At 35.6% G+C, this 16,022-nt stretch overlaps 1 protein-coding gene across 6 annotated transcripts in view; it reads right to left on the reverse strand.

Annotated features, from left to right (window-relative positions):
* NBEA (neurobeachin) overlaps window positions 1-16,022 on the reverse strand; it is a 488,059-nt gene that overhangs the window by 45,680 nt on the left and 426,357 nt on the right. For all 6 annotated transcript variants that reach the window (XM_071552778.1, XM_071552759.1, XM_071552769.1 and 3 more), the window contains 2 exons: window positions 12,960-13,112; window positions 1,966-2,133 (listed from right to left, as the gene is read on the reverse strand). In XM_071552778.1, the coding sequence (XP_071408879.1) occupies window positions 1,966-2,133; window positions 12,960-13,112 (321 nt within the window). The remainder of the gene's footprint in view (window positions 1-1,965; window positions 2,134-12,959; window positions 13,113-16,022) is intronic.

Here is a 16,022-nt window from a genome sequence, read left to right on the forward strand (position 1 = left end):
GTGCTAGTGCTCCTATTCTTACATATCTGCATTTATAAAAGAGCTTCTGAGGCTTTTAAAATATCTTTCTGCTTTTAATTAAATTTCTGTAATATCTACAAAAAGCCAAAATAAAGTAAAACAAAAAAACCAAACTCAAATAAAAAAAAAAACAAAAAAGCCAACAAAACAATACAAATACTTATCACACAAAAACATGACATCTAAATATGTGGTCTACTAGATCATCAAGATATTAAATTACTACCAGCTAAAGAATGTTTCCTAGTTTCATAGACAGAACACAGGAAAACAGAAAGCATATCTAAATCTGTCTATATTTGTACATTTACTGTTAATTTGGTTAGACACTAATCTACAAATCCAAGTTGTGGCAATGAAGATAAAGTTAAACAGCCTAAGAAGAGATTTATGTTATTGACTGAAAGGCCATGGGTTAGATGCACAAGTGAGTGAACAAAAACATCTCCATTAATTGTTTAAATTTCTGATGACAAGTTATGCATGTAAGTAAAGCTACAGGGATGCTGAAGAGTCTCATCATGCACAAGATGTTAAATAAGACACACAGAAAGACAGAGAGACCTCAATCCCACAAGCTCCCAAGTGGGAGAAGACCTTTAAAGTCAAGACATAAGAGTCTGCCCATGCAAATCAGAACCTTAAGCCATTCAAATCCCCTGTATTCATGGTGCCTGACACCTGTTTTATACTTCAAAAAGCATTGCTTCTTCAAATCTCAAGAAGTGCATGACTCTTCTCATGCTCAAAGTTTTAAATCCAGATAATTATTATGTAGATTTCAACATTAAATATTTGAGGCAGGGGAAATCAAAGCAATTTGAGTCATTCTTACAACTAAGCAAATATTCATAGATTAGAAAATCTAAACTTTGCAGTGCCTGAAGTGAAAATCCAGTTCCAGAAAGCCAGAAGTCTGAACGATTTTTTAAGTTCTGCTCCCAAAAAAGCATAAAATGTGGCAGAATGCAGAAATGCACAGTTGATAAAACAATATGACAAAACTCAACAGTTAGCTGAATATGAATGGTTTCTAGAATCTATTTCTCTCTGAAATCTGAAGACTTCTGCCTCCACGACTGGAAAGCAAACAAACAAACAAACAAAAAGCCATTGCCTGGCAATGTATAAATTATTACTGTTTTGCATACAGCAGATGGTAGCTATCTAGGGGAATGGAAGATTTTGTGTAGAGCTTCATCACAGCGGTACTCATCTAGCAGCTGTTGCTTCTTCACACTTTTCACCAAATTTCAATTGTTTTAGCCAACAAATGGATGGTATTAGAAAATCATCATTCAAATTAACAGCCTTACTAAAAACAAATACAGCCACTGAAAGGAAATATGTATCAGGATATCTATAAGAAATTTTTAAAAAATTTACAGATTAACTTAAAATACTTGTATATATATATGCACATATATTTCACATATACATATACAGAAACATAAATACTTGTATGCACAACCTATAGCAAACATCTTCTATTTAGTTTGATTATACTTTATGTGATTAAAACACAGTAATCTCAGTAATTGCTGCTGTAACTCTAGCAAATATATTTTTTCTCAGACACATATTCTCACCAATATTCTCTGACTGAAAATGTAAGATTGATTTTTTCCCCTATGACAGTGATGCAGGTTTTTTTTCATTTTTCAGTTCTACTAACTGAACTTAATAAAACTACAAAAAGTAGCAGATTACATATTGTAGAATATACATTGCATTATAATTTCCCACATCATAAATGACAATTAAATATATTAGGGATATCTGTATTAGTGCTAGTTTATTCGAACTGGCTTCTGAAGTCACCTAGGACCTAAATTCTGAACCAAGTCACACACACCAATTTTCTCCATCAGTGAAAGATGGAAAAAGTACCATTTCTTGTGAGATGACAGCAGTTTTCAGAATGAAATGGCAGTAAACACCTACCTCCCTGAGGACAGGATCAGTGATACTGTCCAGGTTCACAGAGCCTTCATATGTTAGGTAGTGGAAAACATTGAGTGCACGCACTGCTTCTGGTCCTCGTTGCTTGTAGCCAAATATAAGGTCAATCCACTGATGAAGTTGACATGATACAAACTCGCTTTCCAGGGCCTGCAAGGATTAGGAAGCAATTGAGGAAGCATAATGAGTACCATTACATTTTCTTTTCAGGTTTAATGTATATATTTGAAATCCATCAAACATTAAAAAGTATAACCAATTATACTGAGAGAAGCACTAAAAAGATATTCTCTTTTCCTTCACCTTTATATCATGCTAATTTTCTTCTTAGCTACTGGGTTTCTCCAAACTGCAAGGGTTTTAGTAATTACTTTTTGAGCTTGTGAAGTAATTTACATAATTTGTCAGAAAAAACCTATGGAAATGGGGAAAAATTTAAAAAATCTAACTCATTTTCTAACTGGTTCCAATTAGTCTTAAATCTAAAATGGAAACTTGATTAAAAAGCTGTATGCAAAACGAGGTTCTGAACTCCACGTGTACCTTGTGACTCTCAAAGGAGAAAAGCAATTTTCTCATTTGTTTTTGATATTATGTTGGTTCACTAGAGAAAATACAAGTCATGACTAGCTAGTTTTAAAATGGGTTCAAGGCTTGCTATTCCTTTCCTCAGAATGTGGAAGGAGATTAATTCTAGACAGAGGAAATGATGATAGTATTACTGTTGAGCCTGATCCAAACAATATGCCTTTATTTATCAGACATGATTGGCATCCTTAGCAAATATCATTGTCTGAACTGGAGCTCTCACAAGCTGAAGGCTTTACACAGTTTCTCCTTATCCCTCTATCAGACTGCCTGTCCTAGTTTTCCATAAGTCTGTACCTTGATTCACAAATCAGTCTCCTATAAAGGCTCGTGACGTATTTAAGACAGCATTCTAGCACACCCATTCCTTTGCTCCTAATGATAACCTTCAGACGAGAACTGTGATAAATAGGAACTTTAAATAAAGATTTACAGTTCATTAACCAAGTTTTTATACATGTCCTTGCCCCAACTCCATCACAGTCCCGATTTTGCAAAGTGTCATATGCCTGTCACAACAAGTGCAGTTCAGTTCTCAGATTTGGTAATTAAATTTCGATTAGTTTGTTAGAAAATAATAATAATAAAAAAGTACAGAATCACAGAATTGCTTAGTTTGGAAGGGACCTCTGGAAATAACCTGGTCCACATCCTCTGATGCAGCAGGGTCACCTACAGCAGGCTGCCCAGGACTGCACCCAGATGTCCTTTGAATATCTCCAGGGATGGAGACTGCAACCTGCCTGTGCCAATGCTCCATCACCCTTACAGTGAAAAATACATTTCCTGATGGTCAGAGGGAACCTCCTGTTTCAGTTTGTGCCTGTTGCCTCATGGCCTGTCACAAGACACCACTGAAAAAAGATCCTGATTTGCTCTGCAATAAAAATACCTGCCTTAGTACAGTTTATTGTATAAACATCTATGTCAAGCTCACTACCACTCAACTGCATACAGGCAGAGCTGACAGTAACCCTGTATATGACATCACCTTATAATTTTCATTCTCAAAGACTGTGGCTTTTGTTTTTCCACCCCTGAGAAATCCTAATTCCTCCACTGTTTTTATCACAGTGCCACTGCTCAGCACAAACACTTCCCAGCCAGGACAGAGTTTCATGTCTGCCCCAGGAAAGTTCAGATTCTACAAGGAGACAAACGTTGGCAAAGATTATTCATTTGTTCATTTACATCACAAGGACGCTGCTTCAGAACTAATCATGAGGCACTGTAGCAGCCTGCCATTCACTGCTTACTGGCAGCAGCCCCCTGCTCACCATCCCACACACAGGAATAGCCTCAGACAGGGCAAACCCAGCTGGCTTGATGAGTCACATGCAATAGTTCCTCAGACATTTTCCCTGTAATGATCCTCATGGACGAGGAATTCTCTGTGCTTTTCTGGAAAACTGGACCTTTTTCTGTCAAAAGCAGTGACTACTGTTTCTGAGGAAAATGGATTGGAAGGCTCTAGGCATAAGAGCTGACATGTTTTCAAGGGCTTAAGTTCAGCATATCATAAAAAGCTTTGAAGAAATGTTGCAGACAACCATATAAAGTTTTGTTGTTTCCTTTTTGAAATCAGGCCATCACATGCATATTGTGAGCAGTATTATTTAAAGAGCATTAATGTTGCTTAATACTAAATACTATTTGACTAATACTATTTGGTTTCAAAGAATGACTACTAATAAATAATAAAAGTGCTAAATCCTTAATTACATAGTATTGTGGAGGTACAACAGGATGCAGTCAGCAAGTACATCATCCCATATAATCTTTTTCATAGGACTTTTACATCAATTAGAGTGAAGGATGCTAACATGCAAGGATAAAATTAAGTATGCTATAGCAACTACAAATAAAGTGTTTATTTTTCAATGCTCAATTTTAACGTTTCTTTTGTATGTAATAAAACATTTTAAGAATTTAGAATTTAAAGCCTGTTATCTTTCCAGAAATCATCTCAAATCAACTTACAGTGAGTCACCTAACTGTTCTCTTGAGCATCTGAACTGTGTGTATTTAAAGTTTATTTTCATTTGTAGCTATTATTTATTTATTAACAAGTAATTAACAAAAAAAAATTAGGCATTTCCTTTGATCAGAAATAACTGTTATTTGTAGAGTGTTGAGAGAATTTCAGGAAAATGGCAAAACTTTTGACTATTCAAAGGTGGGACAGTAAATTTGAAAAAAAGTCAATGCTTGGGTTAAATGAGCATATTTCAACCCAATCTCACCTAATATGCTCTGGTGCTGGAATCACAGAACCAAAAGCAATAGAACAGGTTGGGCTGGAAAGGATCTTAAAAAATTATCTGGTCCAATCCTCTTGTAATGAGCAGAGATATTTTCAACTAACTCAGGTTGCTCAGAGCCCTGTCCCACCTAACCTTGAGTGTTCCCAACCTACCGCTCAGCTTGGTGTCATCTGCAAACCCACTGAGGGTGCACTCAATCCCACTGCCTCACTGATATTAAACAGTACTGGTCCCAGTACAGATCACTACTTGTCACCGATGTCCACCTGGACATTCAGCTGTTGACCCTTACCCTCTGGATGTGACTGTCCAAGCAATTCCTTATTGACCAAACAGTCAACCCATCAAATCCATCTCTCTCCAATTTAGAGAGAAGGATGTTGTGGGGGACCATGTCAAATGCCTTACACAAGTCCACACAGGTGACATCAGTAGCCCTTCCCATGTCCACATATGTAGGCACTCCATTGTAGAAGGCCACTAGGTTGGTCAGGTAGGACTTGCCCTTGGTGAAGGTGTGCTGCCTTTCTCAAATCACTTCCCTATCTCCTCCATGTGCCTTAGCATGGGCTCTAGAAAGCTCTGTTCCATGAGCTTCCCAGGCACAGAGGTGAGGCTAACAGGTCAGTAGTTCTCCAGGGTCCTCCTTTCAACCCTTTTTAAAAATGAATGCAATGTTTTTTCAAGTCACCAGAGACTTCACATGACTGCCATGACATTTGATGAAGAGTGGTTTGACAACTACATCAGTCAATTCCGTCAGGACTCTGGGAAGCAACTCTTTAGGTGCCATAGACTTTTACGTATGTTCAGGTTCTTCAGGTGGTCATAAAACTGATCTTCCCTTTCAGTGGGAGAGACTCCAGGCACTCAAGGTGTGGAAAGAGAGGTTGCCACTGACAACTGAGGCAAAAAAGTTGAGTACTTTGTCCACTAACAGCAGTTAGTCAGCCTTGCTCATGATGGTGGGTACACTTTTTTTGACCTTTAAAGTCAGAAGAGTTAGGACAGTTGAACACCTATGTTATATTTCCATGAGGCAGTTTCCACTCACATGATAAGCCCTTCCTAAGCAGCTTGTCATTCCAGAGAAGGTCTTACTGACCCTGGCAGGTTTGGAGAACTTCCATGTCATGTGGATTAATGGTTCTTTAATAACTCATTAAATGAACTACTTTTTAGCAGCTGAATATCATGTCTTTGTCTCCAATTCTTTAAACAGATTTATTGCACTATGTTTACAGGTCTAATGGTTCTTGAAAGAACTCTGGGTTCCTTAGTTCCTTGGGGAAGAACCTTAAGTTCTTGAGGAAACTCTGAAAAAATTTGTAATGTGGGGATTTAATTATTTTGAACTATAAATTTCAGAACACCACAGGAAAGTGCCAGTTGGCAGAATTATTGTCAGGGAGGGTCTGAGGAAGTTGGTGGTAGCAAGGGCTGGTAGCTGCGTAGTGTAAGACAGGTTGTGCAGGATTTGGGACAGAGACCAGAGTGCATGGTGGAGAGAGGAGCCAGGGCTGTGAAGGAGGATGACTCTTCATGGGCCTTAGCACCACATAGCCTCCAGCTCAGGCTGCAATGGGTGCTGTGTGATGTTTATGGTGTCCCAATCGGGGTGGCCTGCGGGGCATGAACAATAGGTAGGGTGCATCCAAGAATGGGCTACCAAAATGTTACAGAGTCCCACCTGCCTCTCAGCAGGGACAAGGCTCCTGATCTGTGCTTTATAACCTGGATTCATTTTAGTCATGAGAAAGCTTTTTATGTCACGTCTGACCTGTTTTGCTGGTGTTTCTCCAAGTACTTCTGCAATGCTACTCATGCGATACTTGCAGAATCCTCTCCCTAATTTGCTCTAATGCACAGGCTGCTTCCCCTCCATGTTAGTGCCTTCTGAAAATTTATGAGCTGTTCACTGTCAACAGTACATCATTTGGTTTCTCAAGAATATGCAACGCTCAGTAGGGAATAGGGTGAGGGAATTTTCTGTATAAAAAATCATTTGTAGGTACAGTAGGAACAACATACAGAAAAAGATAATAATAATAATACCTCAAAATAGGCTGGTGCTAAAGAACAGCATTTTTCAACAACATTTTGGTTATAAAACATTTTGGGCATTTTAATTTTCTGAGTATTTGTAACATGAAATATAACATTTTTTAAATGCAATAATAAATATTAATTGTATAATGATGTAATATCATTTATGGTTTTTGAAGATTCTTACTGTTAAACAGAAATGCACTAACATTTAGCTTGTTTTCTATTATAATTAAAATCTAAAGAAAATAGAGTTTTATTCAGGCACTCTCAAACAACTTGTCTGAACCACTGTTACTAGGGCTTCATTTTCAAACAGCAATGTTGCAGTCAGTATTTTTTCATGGGTTTTGTTTCGAGAACGAAGTTTCTCACGTTACTGTTTTCAGTGGAATGACTTTTATTGTCAATAGGTAAATTGCAAGCACTATTATACATCTAGTGTATGTATATTTTGTGGGGTTTGTGTATTTGCAGGCAAGTTCTACGGGCTGAAAATCTGATCTGTATCCATTGTAAAATACAAATAGGTATTAGTAGGTTTATGTATAAACTAAAAAAAGTTAATATTAACCAAGTTATGGCTTACTAGGAAAAAGTACTATAGCTCTTTTTGGACCTTTCCACAGCATTAACACTGCACACTTTCCCTTCTACTCATTCTAACTTGATGTTAAAAGCATTTTTCACAGAGATTTCAGTAGGATTTTATTGTAATGAACACTATGTGTCTATAAAGTATCAGAATTTCCAGATTTACAAAATACACTACTCCAGCCTCTTTCTAACACAACATTTTGTGCTCTCCAGGTATTTTGTGTCACCAGAGAAGTGGAAAGCTCTGATGCTGCTCCTTGTCTGGACCACAGCTGTCCCTCCTCTTTCTGCAGTTCCTCCCTTGCTTCCTTCTCTTCCACATCCATATACTATCTCTCCAAAACCCCCTTGTACCTCATTAATAAATTATATTTAGCATATTTTAAAATATTTTCTTATAATTACCTGAGGCACTTTGGCTTTACAGATCTACTCAATAACAGACCATCAGCCATTTCAGCCTGTGAGCTGGGTTTTTCTCCTCTCTCCTCACATCTGTGTTCCTTTGCAGCCATTGCATAGAAGATTCTCTACCCCCAGTATTTCTCTCCCTCATTTACCATTCCTTGTACTGATATTGAAGAGAAATACTTGACTTCCTTCATAAAATAAACCAGGCAGTCTTGGTATCTGAAATTCGCTATGTTCATTTAAGCAAAGTAATATTTTAATAAATATTTAGTTAAAATATTAAAAGTTACACAGAAGTACATTATACAGATTTGGGTTATTCAGGGATGTCTGTACAGGAACTGATTCTTTATGTAAGCATCTTCAAGATGTAAATAAGATTCTTCAGCAGTGTAGCAAGTTAAAAAAAAATCACTGCTATTTCTAAAGTAGATTGAAACTCCTGTTGCCTGAATAAGTTTTAATTGCATTGGGAACTAACCTTGGCAACTCATAAAATAAAATCAAAGCTACTACTGAGGAAGTAATATCAAGTCTTATCTACTGCTTATCTGGTAAAAAAAAAAGTCAACTGCTGCTGAAGGGTGGGGAGGAAAAGATAAATCTTCCAGATCCTCATAGCACAGAGATTGCATACTAGACATTTCTAATGACTATACAAGAAGATTTTTAATTATGAAATACTATGCATGCTTCTGAATAGCCAGAGAACTGTACAAAAATGTAATTGGCAGCACAAGAGTGCAAATAAATCATTTCAGAGACAGAAAGAAAATTCAATCTGAGTAACAGTTATGTAATAGAAACAAAGTATGTATAACAAAAACAGAACACCATTTAATCTCTCAAAAATATAATTTATAGTGAATGCATTTTACTCAGCACTGCAATTTGTAATTTAATATGTGCATAAACCATAATGAAAATATCATTATAATTAACTTTGAATTACACAATCTCACATCTTTTGTTTCAAAACTAAAGAATGCTTATTATAAAAGCTCTGCTTCAGTGTTTCACAGTGGTGTTCCCTGCCTTGATTTAACATGCTTGACTTACTGACTGAATCTGTTCTATTTCTGGCTCTCAGGACTGCTCTGAGTCTGTGGGGACTGAGAGGCTGAGTAGGTCTACAGATGCACATCTGTGGAAGGTTTTATGCCTGGCTTTTTTTCTCCCTGGTAAACTGGGTGATTATGATTGATGAGCCCAGCATTAGGGTAATGTTATCAGGGACACTTTCTGCCTCTGTCCTTTGTACCATCGCTGAGGTCAGACCATAATCATGTTAGCATTGAACATAGTGCTTTATTAATGTTTCATGAGTAACTCCATAGTAATCAGTCTAGTTTTGCACGGATAAATAAAACTGCTACAGCAATCCTTGATATACACACCGAGTGTTTTAGAAGGTACTGTAATAGGTCCTAAAAGTAACATGACTGAATGTCCTTTTTGGTCTTTACAATAAGTCTAATTTTCACAAGTTTAAAGGAATCTCTTTTGATGGAAAACCATTTCCACTTCCATTTCTGTGTTTAGTTTGAAGTGTAAAACAGCCAGCTGAACAATCAAACGATACAACTCAAACCCCCTGTCTGTCATTTAATAATTTGCATAGAATTTTAGTAAAGCTTGTTAAGCAATTGGTTAAATTATAATGATTTATGACACTGTGCCTCTGTGATGGTTTACTGGTTTTTCTCTGCTTTCTTTGGTAAGTCTCAGGATGAAATGCTGAATTCTTGCTGTGACTTAAGGAAAATGTAGACATTCATAAATGTGCAAGTAGTATATAAGGATTTGTATTTGCTCCCACATAAAATTACACATTATAGCAACAGAAGAAAATAGTGTCAGCTAGGGAAAAACAAGATCCCACTATTATGCAGTGCCACATAGGATCCTTTCCACTGAGATAAAATGACTATTTCTGATTTTATTAGACAAAGGATCAAAATAACACTTAACTTGAAATACTTCTTCCTTTTCCATAAACATGTTCTCTACTTGCTTGCAAAGTTGCTGTAGAAATTCCAGGCTTGCACAAGCTTGCTGTGTTTTACATGTCACCATCACACCCAGGCTATTTGTTTTTCTCAAGATAGATTCTTGTGAAACAGCCAAAGCTTGGCCTGGGGATGACCTAACATAATACATCTGCTGGCCGGTTCAAATAATGGAACCAGACATTAGGTGGGGAATGTCAAACTTTCCAATCCCTTTCTATTTGTTCCTTTGAGCAGTCCCATCCTACTGACCAAAAATATGGTGTACTGGCAGTTTGCTGTATGTGTTAACAAAACCCTCCATTAAGAAGTGTTTCTGAAAAATTATTACATATTAAAATTAGTACATTTTCAAAATGTAATTCCATTACTTCGTACTGCATTTTTGTGAAAACGGATTATCCTTCTTTAGCTACTTGCTCTTTTATAATAAGCTTTGTAAAATATTATGCATATATCATGCTCTAAAGTCCCAAAGTTATTCACTTTGCCTTTATCCTCTGAACTCCATCCAAATGTGAACACTTCTGTTTTCTAGTCACACAGAAGTGAATCCAATATTCCAGGTGCAGTCTCAAAAGGACTATAGGCAGGTATAACTCTTTGCATCCTCTGTGATGCAATAATTCTTCACAGATGGCATCAAAATACACCTACTTCTCGTGAATATAGAATTACAGAGTTTCATCTCATCTAAGTGTTGCTTATTGTCACCCTTACCTTGTTACTGCTCTATTTTTGGCACTCTTTTTGCTTCCAGACTTCTAATTGAATATCCTCAATTCTTTCCTTTCAAGGTGATTTTCAGTCTATTTTCTGCATCTAATTCAGACAAATCTATGCCTCTTCCTCCTGTTTTCTACGCAATTCCTAACTTTATTATCATTTGCAAACCTCCTCAGACTGCTCACTTGAAAACAGCATGTATCTCCATAGAACTGAATTTTAACTTCTGGACATGTTCTTGCTAGGAGTAAATGATTGGATGAATAAAGGCCATGCAGAAACTGCCTCTCAGCAAAACTGTATAATAATGGCGTAGTACTCACATCTGTGAGGAAAGAGCTGGAAAATAGTATAGAAAGGCTCTGACATATGGGAGATCATTTTTAATTTTACAAAATTGCAAACCACTCAATTAGTTGAAGCCTGGAATTATAATACTACTCCAAATTTAACATCAGTTTGGCTGTCTCCTGGCAGTCTGAGCATACTTACTGCAATCAGTCATTATCTAACTATCAAGTAGTGTAATCCTAAAGGGGCTTAAATTCCATAGTCTAAATTCATGCAAGTAGTTGTTTTCTTCAAAAGTGCAAAACTTTTCTGTAGAGAGCTGCTATGATATTTTCTAATGCAGAAATCGCACAAGGGAAATTAAATAAGCTAAAGCTAAAGCTTTTTGTCAGGTTATCTCTTATCACACAGTACCATTTATCCTTCTATTAATCATTCCATCTTTATCAAAAGGAAAGATGATGAAAATACAATTTAAGATACAAGAAGGAACATCCTTTATAAGATTTCTGAAAGTGAGTCCCTAATATGCATCTCTCATTAAATCCCCCAATAGGTGTCAGCTTCTTTCTCCTTTTCAATTAAGGAATCATACTTCTTTCAGATGTCCAAAATAAACCTCTGGGTCAACTTTAGTGTGCTTACCCCTGGGCTCAGTTTGGGTCTAGCCACAAACACAATCCCAGAGAGGACTCTGTGAAGTGACGTGGGCACTCCAGAGACACATACCTGTGATTGTGCATCCCACGCTTGAGAATGCTAATGGACTGTCCTTTGAGGACACCTCCTTCTTTGCCAGTCAAATTGCACTTGAATTATTTCCATCAGCTGTGACAATGACTTGTTTTTAGAAAGAATTTTACAATATATGCAGCTATAAGATAAATTAGGCCAAGAAATGTTGTTCAGCTTCTTCCTGTCAATGACAAACTGATCTGTCAATGGCAGAATAATTTCTCATAGCTGTGTTTCATAAGTCTCAAGTGATGAGGTTGCCATCATATCCTTTGGAGACTGTTGTACATATGTCAAACCACTTACTCTTCTAAATGGAGGCTATGTCTAAATCATTTAAAACTAGGAATAGGTTTGTTTTTATAATATTTTTCTATTCTTTTGAACTTCATAGAGCTATTTTTATATCAATTCTTGTAGCAAAATTTTCCTTAAATAGACAGTTCTTGAAGTTAAAGTGTCATTTATCAGAAAAAAATAAAACCAAACCAATAGTGTTAGATTTACAATGCTACCATAAAAGCACTATTGGGAATAATGCCTAAGCTGAACAGTTCTGCAGCTGTATGGAAAACCATAGCTTATTGAAATCATAGTCCTGACTCTATCATAAGACAAGCAATATGCATTTTAAGGAAGTATTATTTCCAGAGCAGAACAATAAATTGAACTATTGCTGGTCAAAGCATCAAAATATACCTTGCTTTTCCTAAAAATTAATAAAAGGATACATATGTATTAAGTCTATCAATAATAAAATCATTACCTTTGAAATTAAATATAAAACCTATATGTTCTTTCTGGATAAATTCTGCAGGCCTCACAGTGATTTAGATCTAATCAGTTCTGCAAAATTTATTCATAGATGGCAGTCATTGGCTTATGTTCATATTTCTACAATTCCAGTTCATCTCTGATGAACAGGAAGTGCATATCTTCAGGAGAATAATGAATACAACATGTCTTGCAAGACACCAGTATTCATATTTATCCTTTTTTTTTTTATGTAGAAGATGGTGAGGAGGGACAAACATAAATGTTTTAGGCTATCTTGTATTGTCCAGCTCATGCCCATGTGATGCTTTCTCATGAGAGAGCAAATAATTGAATATAACTTTCCATAATTTGGGCACATAGAAGGAAAACTTACTGTAAAATACAAGGTTCTGTCAAGAAAGACAGAACGCAAATTGTCCCTAATTTTTTATTTTATTTCTATAAATCTAGTTCTAAAAAGATGAAAAACAGGATTAGGTCAGCTCGTTATATACAGAACCCCTTACTTAAGCAAAATTAAAGCACAGCTTACCATCCTGTTGATACGGACGAAGTCTTCAGGCTTCTTGGCCCATGGAGGGAGATCAACATCATTCACAACAATTTCATCTTCCCTGATTCCTAGATTGTAGCCATTACTGTTGACAAACATCTCTGGCAGGTAATAAAATTCTGGAATTAACTCCTAGCAAGGAGAAAACACACGATGAGATTTCACAATTATACAGAGATGCTAAATGATCATCCTAGAATCAGGCTCTTTTGTAGTACACATTAAAGCATTCATGGGTTTCTTTCTGTGCAGTTGTTTTAAGAAATTTTATAATCTGTTTTCTGTACGTACAGCCAAATATCATTCCCATAACAAAATAACCTTTGTTTTTCCCATACCTGTTTTTATGAAAAGCACAACTTAAAAAAAAGCAGTGCTTATCAGTAAAGGAGACCTCTGCAGAATAACAGATATAAGAAACAGTATGCTAAGCCTTCAATATGAAAATACATTGGATTTTTTAATTGCTATTTAAGAAAAACACTTAAAAGGGGGAAAAGTTGCAGATATAATACTGTCTTGATTTTACTTTCTCTATATACTTTAATTGCATTCGGAAAGGTGGCAATTTGACCACCTATATAAGGAAAAATAATTGAGAGTGAATGATTTTTTCTACTGTAAGAAAACTTCAAAAATACATGGAGAGAAAAGTATCAGTACAACAAATGTCCATCAAACAGATATACACGATACTTAAAATGTGAAAGATTAATAACTGCATAGCCAAGGTTATCTGCATTGTATAATACATTACAGGTAATTCAGGGTGTGAAGTTTTTCCCAGTTCCCAGCACAGATAAACAGAAATTAATTTTGACATAATAAATGTGTCTGTTTTTTAGCAGTAAGTCTTGAACTGCAATAACAACCGAAAAGCTTTAAAACCCACTATTTCTTTTCTAATATCCAGATATGGATTAACTTCTCTACATTGGATTGTTAAAAGCATTATTGCATTCAGTTGTGTAACATGATCAAAACTGATGACACAGCACCAGAAACCTGAGTGGTCCTTTCAAAGGCTGCAGACATGCGAAGCGTAAAAAAAATATCACTGCAGATACAAACTTAACTAATTAAATCTGATCTGCAGCTCCACAGAGAACAGAGAAGTTAAAGTATAGATGGTCCTTTCAAATGTATTAAGTTAAAAAAGAAAAAGGTGCATTGCTTACAATTTTAAGTATGTTTAGGGAGGTAATTTAATTGCTTCTTTACATCATTTTAATATACTACAGTTTGAATTCAGGTTAGACTAAAATGCAATGCCAATCAATATCTAACCAGTGCAAAACACTAACCAAGTAAGACATGCCTAAACTTGGACAGCTCATTTTGAAACAAGCTGCAATTTCAAAAAGAAAAAAACCCCTGAATTTAAAAAAATAATACATGCAATAAGTAATAAAAAAGAAGCTAAATCAAAGTCAAAGTAAAAGCAAACCTGAATATCTCATAGGGTTAAAAGAAAAACATTATTTTACGGAAAATTTTAAGTTTTATTATATACACCTCTAATTTATTCAGGATATTTCTAAAAGTAATCTTCTTTCCTTTTCCCTAAATGGGATTCCCTAACTCTCAGGTTCCAGAGGAAGGCCTCGGTTTTCTCTATTGGAACACAAAGAAGAATGAATGATCCTCATAGCTGCAGAAAACTATACAGTAGTCTTTCAGGAGTTCAACAAACTATTACAAACTCAGGACTGAGAGCAGGTGACAACCCAATATATGCTACCACACAAATTACTGACAAACTAAGAACATTGCCCCCCCAAAAATGGAAAAATTCATAAGGATCTCAGAATTATGTAATATTACAAATTCAAAATTAATTTAAAAGCCAATATTCAAATGAAACACAATTTATTACAGGAAAAAAGGAAGCAAAGTTTGTTTCTATTTTGTATAAAAGCCTTGAAACACGTATCACTCTTTTTTAATTATTATTGATTTTTATTCAATATGGTGGCTGCTTACCTGTAACGTCACAGTAAGCAAGTCATGTGATCCCATCAAAGTTAACACTTAGATTTCCTATTTCAGTTTTAAATGTTCTAGTATGTAATTGTGAACTTTTCTATCTAGCATACCTGAAAGATTTATGCTACGCAGAGACATATCTAGTGTTTAACTGAATACTGCTAACCCTTTGGCTTCAGGGGTATCTTGAAACAAAGGGATTTAAATCACTTAGTATTTTAATGATACTTCCATTTAGTAATTTTATCTTTGTTGCTCTTTGCTTTCAGTGTAATTTAATGTTCCCTTGTCTGGTATAGCAGAAAACATAAATAGAAATAGAATAAATAAAAGTATGTGATTAACTTTCTTCATAAGATTTACTGTATTGTGTATGTTTAGTTTGAACTGTCTTATTCCTGTGCTCTGGAAACTAACCAGTGCCAGACTTCTAAACCATGTTCAAATAACACTCTCTCTTTAGAACTCTAATAATTTCATTTACACATCTCCTGGTAGTTTGTGGGGGTTTGGCGGGGGGAGGTGGGTTGTTTGCTTTTTTCCCCTTTATTTCCTTTTTTTTCTTCTTTTGGTCAAGTTTTTAGTCAAAGTAACAAAACTAAACATACCATTTCAAAAAAATTAATAAACACACTGTCTTATAGTCTCAGCATTCTCTCCAGTGTTATTTTTAGTGCAGCCTACAATTTTCTTTGCTTATTTGAGTACTATTTAGCATGAATTGAACCTTTCCTTGAAATATGAGCAATTTTGCATGTGACCTTTCCCAGATACATATTTCCCATACTTCATATTAACCATTCAGTTTTCTTTGGTAGCATTTGATATTCCTCTGTAACTTTGCTGTCTCCCCTATTGACTAGACTAAGAAACCACAATACTTAAAAATAGCTCAGATAAATACATCCTCTTCTCATTTCTAAAGAATGAATGTATACTAAAAAACAGACGTGCTGTGAAAGCCTATGGCATCCTGTATGTATGAACTTGTTAACATTTGGAAAAATCTTCAAAATATGTATTTAGTTACTTAGAATAATAGAAAATACAAATAAC

This window comes from Pithys albifrons, chromosome 1, assembly GCF_047495875.1.
Source record: "Pithys albifrons albifrons isolate INPA30051 chromosome 1, PitAlb_v1, whole genome shotgun sequence".
NCBI lineage: Eukaryota > Metazoa > Chordata > Aves > Passeriformes > Thamnophilidae > Pithys > Pithys albifrons.